The 16,876-nt window shown below is 56.6% G+C and overlaps 1 protein-coding gene across 1 annotated transcript; it reads right to left on the reverse strand.

Moving 5' to 3' along the window:
* Window positions 1–572: 572 nt before the first annotated feature.
* Window positions 573–13,877, reverse strand: PRR36 (proline rich 36; the record flags this gene model as incomplete). The annotated part of the gene is given in 5 exon segments (XM_034791880.1): window positions 573–2,018; window positions 3,376–5,964; window positions 6,733–6,890; window positions 12,361–12,415; window positions 13,358–13,877. Coding segments are annotated over 5 exon segments (3,666 nt in total). The 3' UTR covers window positions 573–1,587.
* Between the last annotated feature and the right edge of the window lie 2,999 nt (window positions 13,878–16,876).

The following is a 16,876-nucleotide window of genomic DNA, read 5'->3' on the forward strand; positions in this document are numbered from 1 at the left end:
GCGAGGAGCTTCCCAGTGGAACTTTATGGAAAATGCTCAGAGAGTTTGGTGCCAGCCGTGGTGCACCTGAGGACCTCGGTAGGCATGGAGGAAAGCACCAGAGAGGTCCCTGCCATAGCATCCAGCCCAGTGCTCCCCTGGAGCCAAGCAGCACCGAAGAGGGAAGTGGGACTGAGCTGTTATGGTGGAGATGGCACCATGGTGCCTTCCTCTCTGCCACCAGGAGTCTGGAGCTGGGCAGAGTCTCCTTGTAACCCAGCCTGCCCATAGACACAAGCAGCTAGGGATTGCTAGGATGCATGGCTACCACAAAACATGGCCCCCTTGCCACAGGCTCAGCCCCTGCAGGAGCGGAATTCCCAGCCCCCCTCCAAGCCTCTCCACCCCACTCTGCCTATGAACCTCCCCAACCCCCTGCACCCAGCCCCCACCTGAGGATCCAAGCCTTCAATCCACCCCCACCCCCCAGGCCTCTTTCAGCTACTGGAGTTGCAGCTGGCCAGAGGCAGTTAACTGAGACAGCAGATCTGTGCATAAAGGCTACACCCACAGCAGCAAAAAAAAAAAAAAAAAACCAAACAGCCACCCCATATCCCCACAATGTAACAGCTGGAACATGAGCCAAGGCCTCCGCTCTCTTCCAACGCAGCAGGCAAATCATGTCAGAAACCACCCCCCATGCATGCAGCACCCCCCCTTCCCCATTGTCCATCAGCCCAGCTCCACGAGCACAGGAGGAAATTAGAGAACATTCATTGAAGAGTTGGGTCCAGTTTTAAGGCCATGTCATTCTTCCTCCCCTCCTCCTGCCACAGGCTAGACAGATCATGGACTCAACTGACCCACCATGGCCCTGAGAATGTCTTTGAGAGGGAAGAGCCACTGGGCAAGGAAAGCCCTGCCCCCCATGGCTTCGATTCTTCCAGCCACACCATAGGTGGTTGGCACTGTTCTCCTGAAGGAATGAGGCCTCCTGTAGCAGCGGGTGGGAAGGAGGTGAAGAGATGGGCTTGGCTGTTTGAGAACTGGCTGGGAACTGCCAACCCCTCTTCCAGCCTCTGCCAAAGAACCTGTAGATTGTAGATCTGTTATGGAGGCCACCAGGGCTAACAAATTAAAACGGTCTCTTGGGGGACCAGACTCAGGAGGTATATGGAGGACTGGGGGGGGGGGGAGGGGGAGGGTTGCAAGAGAGTTTTGCCCATCCTGCCGTTAACCCTCCACTGCTTTGGCTGCAGGCTCTGGGAGCTCCATGGAGTTGGGGAGGGGATGAGATAAGAATTCAGAAATTTGAAACTGAAGTCAAGGACTCAGGGGAAGCAACCAAGCCTCACCCCAGCACAAGTTCTTCCAGTTGCTGCCTCTGCCTGGTTACTTAGCCTCAACTTGGGAAGCCACTTGCTCCACTGTGGACTAAGAGGTAGAAGGAAAGTTCTGCATGGCTGGAACAGAGGCACTGGCCACCCCATCACGCTTGGTCCCCCAGAAAAGCCAAGGGAAGGAGAAGAGCAGATCACAGCAGGGATCTAAGCCACAACAGGCAGAGCCTTCACCCAGAGGAGGTGAAGCTGGTGCAGGTGGGGGAAGTCAGTGGAAGGTCTCCACCTCCACCACCGTCCAGTCGCCCTGGGGAGATGAGACGTCCTCGGGGGAGAAGCTGGTGACTGAGGTGATGCTGGCCCGTGACTCATCCAATGGTGACAGCAGGTCTGTCCACTTTCCGAGCTCCACCTCACTCATGACAGGGGCCCCTCTGCCCCCCACAGGTGCCTCCCCAGTGGAGGAGAAGAGCAGAGTCCGGCTGATCAGCTGCTGCATGACAGTTGCTTGGAGGCTGCCCAGATGCAGGGGGGCCTTGTCACGGGGGACAGCAGGGGGGAGCTGGCAGTTCCCATCCTCCTCCTCTTCTGGCACCTGCCCAGGGGTCTCTGCGCCTCCTTCCACCTCGTAAATGGTGGAGAGGATTTCAGGGGGGTAGGGCCCCCAGGAGAAGGGCCCCAGGCCAGCCCCGCTCTCACCTACAACAGGGCACAGGAGCATGGGTTGGAGAGAACTGCCCATGGGAGGGGTATCAAGACGGACGAAGGAGAGACAGGGGGCACCAACAGGACAGACTGGCACAGGCACACACAGACAAGCAGGGAGAAGAGTCCAGGCAACATCCAGGGTTAGCCCATTCGATACCACCCTGACCAGGCAAGATGCCCAAAGCAGATTCAACTAGGAACTGGCTCCTGCTTCCCTGCCTATGGCTAAATCTTCAGGATGCCTCCATGGCAGAGATACCCAGGCTGCCAGCAGCTGCCCAGGAGGGAGGCATGGTCTTGGGGGCAATATCCTAAGCAGAGCAGCTAAGGAGAAGCCTAGATTAGGTCTATCTTCTACCAGCCATGAAGCTTTGATTTAAGCACAATGCAATGGGACCAACCTAGGCAGAGCATCCTTTGGCTGTTAAAAAGTCATCTACTGTCTCCATGGCAGCCACATCAGAGGGTGGAGCTGCCCATAGAACTGGGCCTCAGATCTTGGCAGTGGCCTGATCTCTGGGCTAGATCTGTCCAAGGGAAGGTACTAAAGCATCAGGTGCTCTAGTTCTCAAAAACTTCCGTCTGTGGACCCAGGAAAGTTCCCCTGGACCAAAAGGTCCAGGAGATGAGGGCTGGTGGGGTCTAGAAAAGTCCACCCACCACATGGTGGTCCAGGGAAGGCTTGAGATGCTCTCAGCCCCATGAAGAACTTCCGTGTGATGGCCAAACTATCTCCTGTAGAAACCATGGCAACAAAAGGACTGTGGCTAAGGCCAGATGTTCTAATCTGCTGCAAGGCTACAAACCAAGTGGTAAGATGTCAGCCATGACAGATGGCCGCCCCCTAGCCCCCACCCCAAATCTACTTGGCCCTGCTGCCAATCAACCCCCTCCCTCCCCCCCGATCTGCCCTCCACAGTCCAGGCTAAGGGAGGGGTGGTAAGAGTCCTGCACAAAAATACAAAGAACAGGCCAGGAGGTCAGATCCAGATAAGTGACTCTTTATTCAATGTACTGAAAGGCTAAAAAGTTTGGCCCCCAATCCCCCACCCCAAAAGGGAAGAACATTAAAAACCACAGATGTCTTCCCCCTAGGTGCCAGTGATCATGGGGGAGAGCCTGGTATTTTTGATCTAGACACAGAAAAATGTAGGCTATGACTGAGGGACTGTACAGAGATGTCAGACCCATCCGGCTAGGTGGAAGATACACTAGGAGAGGAGGAGGGGGGACCACTGATGGGGGAATTCCCTTCAGCAGGGGACGCTATTGCACATGACTGAGTTAAGCTTTAAGGTACCGCGGCGTTGGCACTTGGACACACACGGCAGGCTCCTCTATACATTACCTGCCGCCGGGCCACGGGGAGCGGTGCCATAGGGCTGGGAGGCCAGCTCCTCCTCGTCCGCCGGGCCCATCTGCAGGGGGCGCTCCAGCTGGCAGCCCCAGTCCCCGGGGAGGGAGATCTTGCCATGCTCTTCCGCCTCGGGGAGACTGGCCGGCTCTGAGCCCTTGGGGATCTGGTCTCTGGTGCTCTCGGCCGAGTGCTCTTCACTTTCCAGGGAGGAGAGGCCTGGGCTCTTCCCGCAGCTGTCAGTGGAGTGGAGGTGGAAGACGGCGTCGAAGGAGGTGGCCGAGTTGGTGGAGGCCGGCGTCCCGGTGCCGGCGTCACCTGAGCCCAGCTCCTCCAATTCCTCCAGGGATGGCTTATGGGGCGGGGACGGCGCCCGGAACACCAGGGGCTTGCCCATGGCAGGGAAGCCGGGCTCCTTCAGGAGGTCTCCATCCAGCTCCCCCTCCTCCTCAGAGGACACTGTGGGCTCGGTGGGTGGGTCACCTAGGAGCTCGTCTGCTGGGAGGGTCTCTGCCTCGTCATCCCCCTTGTCCATGTGGATCCCCAGGTCCTGCTCCCCTGGCAGGTCCTCCAGGGGGCTGCGGGGGAAGCTCTGTTCTAGCTTCTCGTCCGACTTGGACTCCACACCGGAGCTGCTGTCGTAATCCCGCAGCTCCTCCGGGGTGCTGGTCTCGCTGCTGCTCTTGCCAGCCAGGTCGGGGCCGCTCAGCGTGCTGGACTTGGAGCGGCTCTTGGACGGCCCCTCTGACTCGGCGCTACTGGACGACAGCTGCCCCGGGGGAGGGGGGCGTTGGGCCGGGTCCTGGGGCAGCTCCAGACTTTTCAGGGGCAGGCTCTGAGGTTTGTGCACAGTCACCTCGGGACCCAGTGGTAACTCCCGTTGGGCACATGGCTCCAGGTCCTCCAGCACATCAGCCCCACTCTTCAGTGGGGGCTCCCCCTCCGTGGGCCCCACCTCGGCAACGTCTCCAGGAGAACTTAGGCAGGTGCATTGCAGCTCGGCTTCCTCAAGGCTTCTTAAGGTGACTCCGGCCAGCTCAGCACCAGGGAGGAACATGCCAGGAGAAGCGACACTGGGTTGGTCTTCAGGGCCCTTGCTGTCCTCAGGGAGCTGTTCTGTGGGGGGAACAGCTTCCTCTGGCTCATGCCCTGCATGGACAGGCCCTCCGCTGAGTCCCTCTATCCCCTGGGAAACCGCCGCTGCCTCCTCTGTACTAGTCACTCCTTCAGGATCTAGATCCCCCATCTTCCCAGAGCCCCTGCAAGCACCCTGGGTTCCTCTCTCCAAGGGAAGAGCATCCTGGGTCTCCTGTCCACGCCCTGGCGGGGTCAGAGAAACACTCCCATCCCTCTCCTCTCTCAGCTTCACGGCTCCTGGCTCTGCCACATCTTCTGGGGAGGAACCCTCCAGGCCAACCCGAGGAAGCGAGTCTGTCTCGTGCGTCGACCACTCTGCCTCTGGCTCATCCAGCGGCGCTTCCTCCCGCTCTTCCCCTCGCAGCAGCTCTGCCGGGTGCTTCAGTGACCCGCAGGGAGATCGCTGTCCCCCTGTGCCACCCCGAGGGTCCTCTTCACTGAGGGGCAGCATCTGGGAGGCCCCGGCTGGGCAGGAGGAATCCAGCTGGGCTGGGGCCAGGCAGGTCACGTCTTGAGCTGCTCTTCCTTCGCCTTCCGGCCACAAATCTAGGTGCTCAGCCGCCACTGGGGCTTCCTGGCAGGGCAATGGTTCCCCCTGGACTGCTGGGCCAGTCTCACAGGGGTCTAGAAGCATAGATGGGGTGTCCACCAGGCTCTGCTCTCCCTGGGGTTGGAGTGTCACATCAGGGAGCTCTGTGTCTGCTGGGGGTAGCATCTCCCTGTGAGGAAAGCCCACCCCTTGTGGTGGGGAGAGACCGGTCAGCTGCTGTTCTGCAGGACAGCTCTCTTGGTGGGATAAAGGGTTGGCAGCCACCAGCTCTGGGCCAGATGAGCCTCCTCCTTCCTGGGGTGCTCCACCTCCAACCACCCCTTCCATGTCCCTGGCAGGTGTTTGTTCCGCTCCCGGCACCTCTGGCCTATAGCTCTCGGGAGCATCCCCATCTGCAGGGACTGGCTTGGGCAGGACCGGGCCCACCTCCGGTGTTAATCCTTTCTCATCCAGAGGCCTCACATCGCCCTCAGGGGCTGCCCTTTCTGTACCAGGCAGGACATCAGGAGAGGCCAAAAGGACATTGGCAGCAGCTTCCTTGGCCTCTCCCTGTCCTGGGGAAAGCAGCTTTTTCCTGGGCACAGGCACTGGCTCCAGGTTGTAGCTAGCCTCTTTCTTAGGGGGCTTCTTGCCAGGGCTCCCAGCAGATAACCTCTTCAGGGTGGAGGCTGCTGCTCTCTGTGGGGTGGCAGGATGGCTGCCCCCTGCCTTGGGAGGGGTCTTTGGCTCCTTTGGCTTCTCCAAGGCCTTGGGAGTGGCAGGAACTGGGTGGCTCTTGGCCTTGGGCTCTGCCGGGAGCTTGGCTTTGGAAGTCTTGGCCAGGCCAGCAATCTTGTTGAGGGTGGGGTTCGAGCCAGACAGCCGGGCCCTGGAGACGGGGGCAGCTCTGACGAGGTCTGTAAGGGACAAGAAAGAAGCCAGGTCTCAGGGCCAGGCCCTAGATTTATAGCCAATTGGAAGTGCCTCCTGGGGTAACAGCCAAGCCAACAGAGGGCACTGTGAGCTGCTGCAGCACCCTGGGAAAGCCACTGGCTCCCGCTAGAGTGGCCCAATTCCCACCTCACTCCATGGGGCAAGGATAGAGCAGGCTTTAAGCCACCTTGGTGGTGGTCCTAGTAATGGCCCTGTCCCCAGAGGGACTCGGAGCAGCCACAGGGCTGCTCCAACTCATGCACTGCCTTTGGAGATGAGAGAATATCCCTAAGTGCAGTGCGCTCCAGCTGCATTCCTAATGCCCAGGGCTGGGCACAGAGCCCTGGGGTCTGCTCCATGCTGGCTGGGGTCCCCATGCCCCCAGCATGGTGGGCGGGGGGAGAGACTCTCCGAGGAGCTGAGTCCTGAGCAGCATGTAGGGGCACTGGGGTAACAAAGTGGGGGGTGGAGCTCGTTCCTCAGCCGTCCCACCACCGGTCGAGTGAATGGCAGCAACACGCTGCCCTTTGCTACAGCAGATGGGCCACCCCCACTCCTGCCTAGAGTCGGGGCAGCCCGGTGTCCAAAGCAGGCAACCTACGAATACACCTCGCTCCTTTCCCCAGGCACCCTCCCATGGGATCCAACCAGACAATCTCAGATGCCCCGGCTGCCCACACTGTGGAGTCACCGTAGCTTGCTGGTGTCAGATCTAAGCCACCAACCAATGCTTAGTCGTGAGGCACCTGCACCTTTCTTTGCAGAGGCGGTGTTTTTCTGCTGCTGTGGTACTGCTGAGGCCTGGCCACCAGGTGGCGCCATCTGTTTAGGTTTGGCCATGGCTGGTTTGTTACTGGTCAGGGCTCTGGTGGAGACCTGTGTGGTGTCCTTCGTCCCTGGAGCATGGGGTCTGAAACCAGAACAGAGAGGGGTGAAGAGATAGAGAAGCCACTATGTGTTTGTCTCATGCAGTCAATAGAGATGGATCCATGTCATACCCTGAATACCTAGCTCTTCTACACACTTCTCCCACACAGAGCTCGAAGCCCTGTTCTCCCCATTCTACAGATGGGGAAACTGAGGCACAAGGCAGGGCAGTGACTTGCCCAAGGTCACCCAGCAAGTCAATGGCAGAGCTAGGAATAGAACCCAGGTGGCCTAAGAGCCAGTCCTGCGCTCCATCCACCAGAGGGACCAAGCTGGTACAGCCCAGGGGATGCCAGGACAAACTCCCGCAGTGCACACACTGCTGTACCACAAAGGGACCGCACAGTACCAGCCTGCAGGGCTTGGAGACGGATATTCCCCACTCTGACTGGCTGACTCCTTGCTCCCTGACTAGCTCGAGCAGAGGTTCCTGTCACTGTAGCATCTGAGCACCTCACCTTCTTTACTGCTGTTACTCCAATGTACCCAGGAGGGGAAACTGAGGCAAAGGGGACAAAGTGACTTGCTCAATCTCACACAGGGAGACTGGTGGTGGTGCTAGGAATGGAACCCAGGTGTCTCGAGTCCCCAGCTAGCGTTCTAGCTACTGGGCCGTCCTTTCTTTTCTCCACCTAGAGGCACTTGGTCACCTGCCAAACAAATCCAAGCCATCCAGGCCCTTCGCCAGCACAGCCCGGAAGCTTAGGGGATCTGAATGGAGGCCACGTTCTGCAAGTAGAGGCTCACCCTCTGGAGAGCTCTGACTGGTGCCCCTCATCACCCCCTTTGTCTTCCAGCTGCAAGCCTCCTCAGCAGGCAGGACCTACCGCTGCTGCAGCACCTCTGAACACAGCTGCTGAGTCCATCGGTCTCAGGGTTACACTAAAACCCCTTCCGAACCACAGCCCATTAGCCCCACCAAATCCACACTGAAGGGCAGTTTGCCAGGCCTCCCCGCAGTGCTGGGCTCAGGATTTGAGAGAAAAACGTGAAGAATGTTTGAAGTCACAGTCAAAGCAGAGTTTCCTGCTAACCTGCCGGGTGCAGTGCTGAGAGCCCTCCCAGGAGCGGCGGGCACCAGGTCCCTGAAGCCCCTGGGGGAGGGGTGGCAGCAGAGGACTCCGCATGCTGCTCTCATCTCTGAGTACTGCCCACCCAGCCCACCCCCAAGCTCCCATTGGCTGGGAACAGGGAACCGTGGCCAATGGGAGCTTCGGGGGAGGGACCCACAGGCAAGGGCAGTGCCCGGAGCCCTCTGCCCACTCTCCCCCAGGGGCCGCAGGAACATGGTGCTGGCCACTTCCGGGAGTGGCGCGGGGCCAGGGCAGGCAGGCAGGGAGCCTGCCCTGGCCCCATGTGTGCTGCTGCTACCCCGGAGCCACTCCAGGTAAGCGGCATGGAGCTGGAATCTGCACCCCACACCTCAACCCCCTTCCCTGAGCCCCCTGCACCCCAACCCCCTGCCCTGAGCCCCCTCATGTTCCCTGCAGCCCTCCTGCACCTCAACCCCCTGACCTGAGCCCCTTCCTGCACACCTCACCCCCTCACACACCCTGCACTCCCTCCTGCACCCCAACCCCCTGCCCCAGCCCTACATTCAATTTCCTCACCCAGATGTGGCCCTCGGGCCAAAAAGTTTGCCCACCCCTGCTCTAACCCCACCAGTGCACTGGGAAACAAAACTGACTATCTGCTCAAGTGAAACTGACAAGCTTGACTCATCTCAGGAGAGTGAAATTGAGCAGCCAGCACTAAATGCAATGAAAGAGACACTCACCCCAGTCAACCCAGATTAAATGTCACACCTGGGGTCCTTTACACCAATGCAAGAGTGCTACCAGACTAGAACGGCATCCGGTCTGTCTGGCAGTCCAGAACCGCTCGAGTCTCACTGAGCTTCCCCCAACCCCCATCCCTAGGCCCACAAAGCTGCAAGACTCCCTCATCAACCTCCTCCTGGGGCTGACCAAGATCATAGAATCAGAGAATCACAGAATATCAGGGTCGGAAGGGACCTCAGGTGGTTTTAGTCCAACCCCCTGCTCAAAGCAGGACCAATCCCCAACTAAATCATCCCAGCCAGGCTTTGTCAAGCCGGGCCTTAAAAACCTTTAAGGAAGGAGATTCCACCGCCTCCCTAGGTAACGCATTCCAGTGCTTCACCACCCTCTGAGTGAAAAGGTTTTTCCTAATATCCAACCTAAACCTCCCCCACTGCAGCTTGAGACCATTACTCCTTGTTCTGTCATCTGCCACCACTGAGAACAGTCTAGATCCATCCTTTTTGGAACCCCCTTTCAGGTAGTTGAAAGCAGCTATCAAATCCCCCCTCATTCTTCTCTTCTGCAGACTAAACAATCCCAGTTCCCTCAGCCTCTCCTCATAAGTCATGTGCTCCAGCCCCCTAATCATTTTTGTTGCCCTCCACTGGACTCTTTCCAATTTTTCCACTTCCTTCTTGTAGTGTGGGGCCCAAAACTGGACACAGTACTCCAGATGTGGCCTCACCAATGTCGAATCGAGGGACGTGATCCTTCCCCTCGATCTGCTGGCAATGCCCCTACTTATACAGCCCAAAATGCCGTTAGCCTTCTTGGCAACAAGGGCGCATTGTTGACTCATATCCAGCTTCTTGTCCACTGTAACCCCTAGGTCCTTTTCTGCAGAATTGCTACCTAGCCATTCGGTCCCTAGTCTGTAGCAGTGCATGGGATTCTTCCATCCTAAGTGCAGGACTCTGCACTTGTCCTTGTTGAACCTCATCAGGTTTCTTTTGGCCCAATCCTCTAAGATGGCCCTGAATCAGCCCAGGAGGAAGCTGGACAGGGAGGTGCACTGCAACAGTGGGGCCTATTTCCACTCCCCCTGGTATCCTGTCTCCAGGCAGAGTTGCTTCTTCACAGAGCAGCAGGTGCTGGCCAGGGTTCTCTGCTCAGAGTCCCTGCCGGGTGCCCTCATTTTGACCTTCCCCCCCATCCCTGTTTTCACAGGGCTGGAAGGGAGCTCAAGAAGTCATCAAGTCTCTGCCCCAGTGTAGGGGGCTGACCAGTACATCTAGACCATCCCTTACAGCTGTTTGTCCAACCTGCTCTTAAAACCCTCCAGTGACATGGATTCTACAAACCTCCTTTGGAAGCCTGTTCCAGATCTTTAATCTAATTTTCAGCATAGTTAAGCTTTTCCTAATATCTAACCTAAATCTCCCTTGCTGCAGATTAAGCTAATTACTTCTCTTCCTACCTCCAGTGAACATTGAGAACAGCCCATCCCAGTCCTCTCTATAACAGCCCTTCCCATATTTGAAGTCTGGTTCCCCCTCAGTTTTCTTTTCTCAGACTAAACACGTCCAGTTTTTTAACCTTTCCACACAGGGCAGGTTTTCTAAATCTTTCATCATTTGTGTTGCTCTTCTCTGGATTCTTTCTAATTTGTCCACATCTTTCTTAAAGCGCGGTGCCCAGAACTGGACACAGGACTCCAGCTGAGGCCTCCTTAGTGCCGAGCAAAGCTGGACAGTTACTTCCAACACTCCTGTTAGTACACACCAGAATGATATTAGCCTTTTTTACAACTGCATCATATTGTTGACGCACTCAATTTGTAATCCTCTATAAGCCCAGATCCTTTACAGCATAATGACCACCTAGCCAGTTATTCTCCATTTTGTAGTTGGGCATTTGATTTTTCCTTCCTAAGTGAAGCACTTTGCATGTGTCTTTACTGAAATTCATCTTGTTGAATTCAGACCAATCCTCCAATTTGTCATGGTCATTTCAGACTCTAACCCTCTCCTCCAAAGTGCCTGCAACCCCCCGTTTGGTGTCATGTGCAAATTTTATAAGCTTACCCTCCTCTCCATGATCCAAATAATGAAAATACTGATTAGTACCAGACCCAAAACTAACCACTGCAGGACACCACACCATTGGAACTACTCTGAGTACCATCTTTCAACCAGTTGCACACCCACCTTTCCCTAGTTTGCTTATAAGAGAGGATCACATGGGACTGTGCCAAAAGCCTCACTAAAAATCAAGATACACCATGTCTATCCCACCACCCACTAGGCCAGAATGGGTTAATGGATTTTAAGTGAGGGGGATGAACCATTGGTACAGCTTCTCAAGGGGTGTGGTGGTTTCTCCATCACTGGAGCTCTTTAAAAAAAAAAAAAAACAAAAACCAAGCCTGGATGTTTTTCTAAGGACGCTCTCTAGTTCAGCCACAGCTACTGCATCCGGGGACTCCTGTGTTGTGCAGCACATGAGCACAGCGGTCTCCTTTAGCCTTCCATGGAGAAAAGCAGCAGCTATTTCTTGTCATCTCTTTGGCTTGTTACACAACATGAAGAAAGCCACCGTTGGGTCCCAGATAAGCCTGTTTCCCAACTATGAACACAACATGCCAGGGCTAGTCACCTATGGCCTGCTGCTCTAACAGCTTTCAAAACCTTGGACACCACGGGAGCCAGTAGTCCAAAGGGACACTGTCCTGTTCCCATATGCTACAATTACCACCATCTAGGCTGCATAAACGCAGGCCAGATAACCCACTTGGTGCTTTGTGCATCAGGCAGGTTCGCGTCTATCTGAGCCAATGCATCTCTTGTAGAAAGACATCCAGGCTCAATTTGGAGGGATGGAGAATCTCCCACAGCCCTACATGAACGGGCCCAGTGTTCTCAGGGCTAAAAATTCACACTTCATGGCTAAACAGAATTTGGCCGGCTTCAAATTCATTGATCTCATTCGGGCTTTGGCTGCTAGATTAGAGAGAGTCGTCTACTACCAGAAGTTTCCTCCCCCCTTAGGGCCACTGGAATATTTTTGTCTCATGATATGCAGAACCACAGTTCATCTCCAACAAGAGGCATTTACTGAACTGCAGACAAGCCTTCACTTAGCTTGTGTCCCACTTCTGTCTCCGTTGTTTACCAGGGACCACTCCCTGCCTGGAACACTGTGCAGTTCAGGGACATCTAGTGGCTGAACATACTGCCAGCGAACATCCCACCACTCACTAATGAGAGAAAATTCAGAAAGGTCTAACAGAGTCTGTTTCCGTCTCATCTCAGGCTCTCCCAGGAGCTGCCTCTGATCTGGGACTGTTTTCCTCTGGGAGTTCCCCTAGTTTCAGTGACTCCTGCTACCATCCCTTCTCATGCTGTTATTAGTGTGATTACATCTGAGCACATTAGATCAGGTACCACACACACCCTGCACGTGCCACTGCTTGCTCCAAGCGGGCTGGGGGACCCAAGGGCAGTACCTTGACTGGTCAGGAGCCATCCCACATAGAAATCTCATCCAGACCCCAAAAGCCAGCCTTCCCAGCCCCACCATATGCCCCCTGCTGGGTATTCTGGGGCAGGTTCTTTACCCAGCCCCTCCCACATCTATCCCCATAGTATCAGGAGCAGCCAGCGTGCAGCTGCAGGCAACTCCATACCATACCTGGAAGGCTTGGCCGATTCTGGTTTCTCAAGCTTCACTGAGGCCGACTTTGGGACTAGAAACAGGAAGAGAGAGAGAGAGAGAGAGAGAGATACTGACAGCTTCAGCGCCAGGAGACGGGAGATTACTGACGAGGCAACTGGGCAGGTAGGTTAGTGCCAGGGGAATGGGAGTCCCAGCTCTGGGATCCAAGGAGTCAGGGCACACAGGAGGGGGCAGCGCCAGCTTCCCCATCAATGCAGTTGTTCTACCCTCCCTGGAATGGGATTCAGTCTTGGCCCCTCCTAAGACTGGCCTCTCTGGCAGAGAGGCTGGACCCCATGGCCGTGAGAGGACAGGCACCATGACCTGCCACACTCGCTGCATGCAGGGGCCTCTCAACCACCCTGGCTATCACTGGTGCAGGGGAAACCAGTAGTTCTATCCCGCTCCCCCCAAAGCCAGGTCGGGGTATGGGGGGGGGAGGGGAGACTAAGGGGACCCTCCCCTGCTAAGTGCTTTACCAATCGTGCCATAGCAGGGCATTGCCCTGCCCCTAAAGCCAGACAGGATGCCACAGCCTGGCTCCCTTATCAGCAATACCAACCCCACACCCAGTCTCTCAGAGTCCTGCCAGCTGTTTTATCGGGGGGTTCTGATCACAGCCCAGCACGCTCCTCCCCCCTTCACTATAGATTCACAGTGAGATCCCCCCCTCCAGCCACACACCCCCCACCCTTAGGCTGTAGGGAGATTCCCCTGCTATCAGTCCACAGGGGCCTTAACCACCCTGGCTCAGGACAAGGGGCTCAGGAACAGGCCCTAAGGCACCTGTAGGCCTCAGGGATGCCAGCCTGGTGCCACCCACTAGGGTTGCTAATTTGGGTTGGACGTATTCCTGGAGGTTTCACCACATGACAATCTTTAAAGATTGGACTTTTTATGTCCTGGAGACTCCAAGACAATCCTGGAGGGTTGGCAACCCTTCCTGCTCTTGGCGGGAAGGCAAGGAACATACCCAAGGCCATGGTTGGAACCGGCGTCTTCCTCACGCCCTTCGGCTGCCCGGCCTTGCCTGGCCCAGCCTTCTCCAGAGGCTTTGCCCCGCTCTCACCTGCTGGCTTCCTGGCCACTGTTTTGGCCGGAGTGGGCTTGGCAGAGGCAGCACCAGCTTTGGGTGCTGATGCTGCCGCTGGCAGCTTCCTCTGCGAGGCTTCAGCCCTCGGGGGCACCCCATTGCTGAGCAGCTTGGAGCCACCACATGGGGCCGTGGGTGGGCGGGCGTGGTCAGTCACAGGCCGTCTAGCTCCAGAGACGGGGGCTGATCTCACAGTGTTCTTGGCAGGCTTGGGTTTTGCTGCAGGCTGGCCAGCTGCTGGCCCTTTCCCAGCGGTTGCCGTGCCATTGGTCTGGGGAGGGAGGACCCCATTGGCAGTAGCTTTGCCATCCATTTTGTCCCAACCAGGTGCTGGGCAGACCGTCTGCCCCCTCCGCGGTGATGGAGAACAGCCAAATCCTCTTCTGCCACTGAGCTAGAACTGAAAGAGACAGATGTTAATTGCACAGGGACTAATTCCACCCCACTCTGCAGCACCACCAACTAAAGCTTTGCCTCCCCATTGCTCTCCGGGAGGGAAATCGCTACTAGTTCAGAGCTCAAACCTACTAGCCAGGGACAGAGCTGAAAGATCAGCACCCAACAGCACACCAGGTCAGAAGCCCTGACCTCCCCAGACCTGATGGGAAAGGCCCATCCCCGCACTTTGTCCATTGATCCCCATCTTCCCTGGCCACCTCTGGCTAGTAGCATCTGAAGCATTCCAAGCACCAGGAAGAGGGGATCTCCCCCAACAGGTCTCTTAACAGTGGAGTGTCTTATACCCTCCCCCTCCCCCCATCCCCCATGAATAGCTCCAGCCCGGACATTCTCCTCCTGCTCAGCCTTGCCAAGGGGCACGAAGCAGAGAGTGCCGGTCACTTTCATGGGTGCCCATGGGCAGAGCAGCTGTGAAACTGACTAGAGCCCACACAGGTCTCTATGGTTAGGCAGAACCATGAACAGCAGAGGCGGCACAGAGCTGCCTGAAGGTTCAGGAAGGTAGTGCTGCATTGGGAAAGACTTACAGCCTTAAGCACAAGATTCACTTAAAATACAAAGTTAAATTCTGCAGCAATTGATGTCTCAACTGCCCGTCCCTCCACAAAGGAAGGGTTCCCACTCTTTTGGAGCTCTGGACTCCGAGATCTCAGAGCATTTTACAGATTGAATGCAATTTATCCGCAAACCCCAGCCCCTGCAAGACAGGCCAGCTTCATCCCTATTTCACAGCTGGGGAAACTGAGGCACTGCCAGGGTGGGGATTTGCCCTGAACAACACAGCCAGTCCATGGCTAGCTGGGAATACGCCTTAGCCCAACCTGCTTGGATGGGGAGATTTTTCCCAGAAGGACTCAAGTCCCTAAATCCCCTTGGATTTAAAGGGAACCCAAATCTCCTGGGATGCAACTCTGATAGCATCCGACCCCAAAGCTCACAAGGAAATCCACAAGCCCTTGTGCTTACCAGCTATTATTTACCTCCCCAGAAAACTCTGGCGCTATTAATTCTACTAAGTGGCTGGAATACACTTGAGCAAGAGCAGTTACATAATAGAAAAATCTTTATGTTATAGGCACAGAGCCCGTTCCCTATTTGCTGCCTGGGCTGCTCAGTTCTAACCAGTGCTCTGTGGACCCTCAGCCAGCTGGTCTCCACAGCGCACACCCGCACTCCACGATCACAGCTTTCAGCCAGGAGCTCAGACTCACATTCAAGAGGAAATAACCACCCAGGAGATGAGTGGTGCTGGCCCCAGTCCAGTAATGAGCAAACTAAGAGCGGTCACAGCCGGGGCTTCTTAGTCATTGGTGGCCAAAACGGGGAGATCCAGTTTGAAAAGGCTCCGGAGAATAGAGTATTTCATGCCCTGAATCCCAGGGGGTTTCCTGCTCTGTCTAGACTAGCGCTTAAAGGTGCAATGCTGGGATGTTGGCCCCAAATATGCCAATATCAGACCTCTTCAGTGTTGCCAAGCCCAAGTATGCAGAAATCATGAGATCAGCTTAAGAATTTACACATCTGAGGTGGGATCTGGGTCTTCTGGTTTTAGCCTGTAGTGCTACAGTTGCCAACTTTCTATATTGCACAAAACCCAACACCCCTTCCCCCATGGCCCCAGCCCTACTCACTCCATCGCTCACTGTCCCCCACCCTCACTCACTTTCACGGGGCTAGGGCAGGGAGTGCAGGCTCCCAGATAGGGCCAGGGACGAGGGGTTTGGGGTGCAGGGGTATGGGAGGGGATTCTGATCTGGGGCACGGGGGTGGGGTGCAGGCTTCAGCCAGGTGGTGCTTACCTCAAGCGACTCCCAGTTGGCGGCAGAGCAGGGCTAAGGCAGGCTCCCTGCCCTGACTCCAAATAGCTCCCAGAAGCAGCTAGTGTGTCCGGCTTCTACATGCAGGAGCTGGGGGCTCTTTGCACTGCCACACACCCTCAAGCGCCACCCCCACACCTCCCATTGGCTGTGGTTCCTGGCCAATGGGAGTTGTGGAGCCAGTTCTGGTGGGCGGGAGCAGCACGCTGAGCTTCCCTGATTGCCCCTCCACCTAGGGGCCACAGGGACATGAGGGCCGGTTCCGGGAGCCATGTGGACTCAGGGCAGGGAGCCTGCCTTAGCCCCGCTGTGCCACTGACTGGACTTTCATTGGTGTTGACCGGAGCCACCAGGGTCCCTTTTTGACTGAGCGTTCTAGTCAAAAACCGGATGCCTGGCAACCCTATGCAGCCCTCATGACAGCAGAGAAGAGCTTAGATGTGTGACATCTAGAGCAGTGGTCTCCAAACTTTTGATCGTGCACGCAGGGCCGGTGCTACCATTAAGGCAAACTAGGTGGTTGCCTAGGGCACCAAGATTTGGGGGCACCAAAAAGCGGTGCCCCCAGTTTTTAAAAAAAAAAAAAAAATCAGCGTTCCTCCCCAAGCATGTGATCACCGCTCCACTTCTCCCACCTCCCAGGCTTGCAGCGCCAATCAGCTGATTGGCGCCACAAGCCTGGGAGAGGAGGAGAATTAGAGCAGGGGCGGTGTGCTCGGGGAGGAGGCGGAGCAGAGGTGAGCTGGGATGGGGAGCTGCCGCACGGCACCCCGGGCCGGGGAAGGGGGGGTGCCTCAGGGCGGGGGGGGGAGCTGCCACAGGGCTCCCCACCCCAGCTCACCTCTGCTATGCCCCCTCCCCGAGCCTGCCGTCGCTGCTCCACTTCTCCTGCCTCCCTGGCACCACAAGCCTGGGAGAGGAGGAGAATTAGAGCAAGAGCGGTGTGCCCGGGGAGGAGGTGGAGCAGAGGTGAGCTGGGATGGGGAGCTGCCGCAGGGCTGGGGTGGGGCAGCGCGCAAGGTGGGGCAGCACGCAAGGTGGGGTGCACCAGCCCTGCGTGCACCCCTATCAGAAACAAAAAAGCACGCTCCTCCTTCCGTGCACCTCCAAGGATCCTCTTGCG

This window comes from Trachemys scripta, chromosome 16, assembly GCF_013100865.1.
Source record: "Trachemys scripta elegans isolate TJP31775 chromosome 16, CAS_Tse_1.0, whole genome shotgun sequence".
NCBI lineage: Eukaryota > Metazoa > Chordata > Testudines > Emydidae > Trachemys > Trachemys scripta.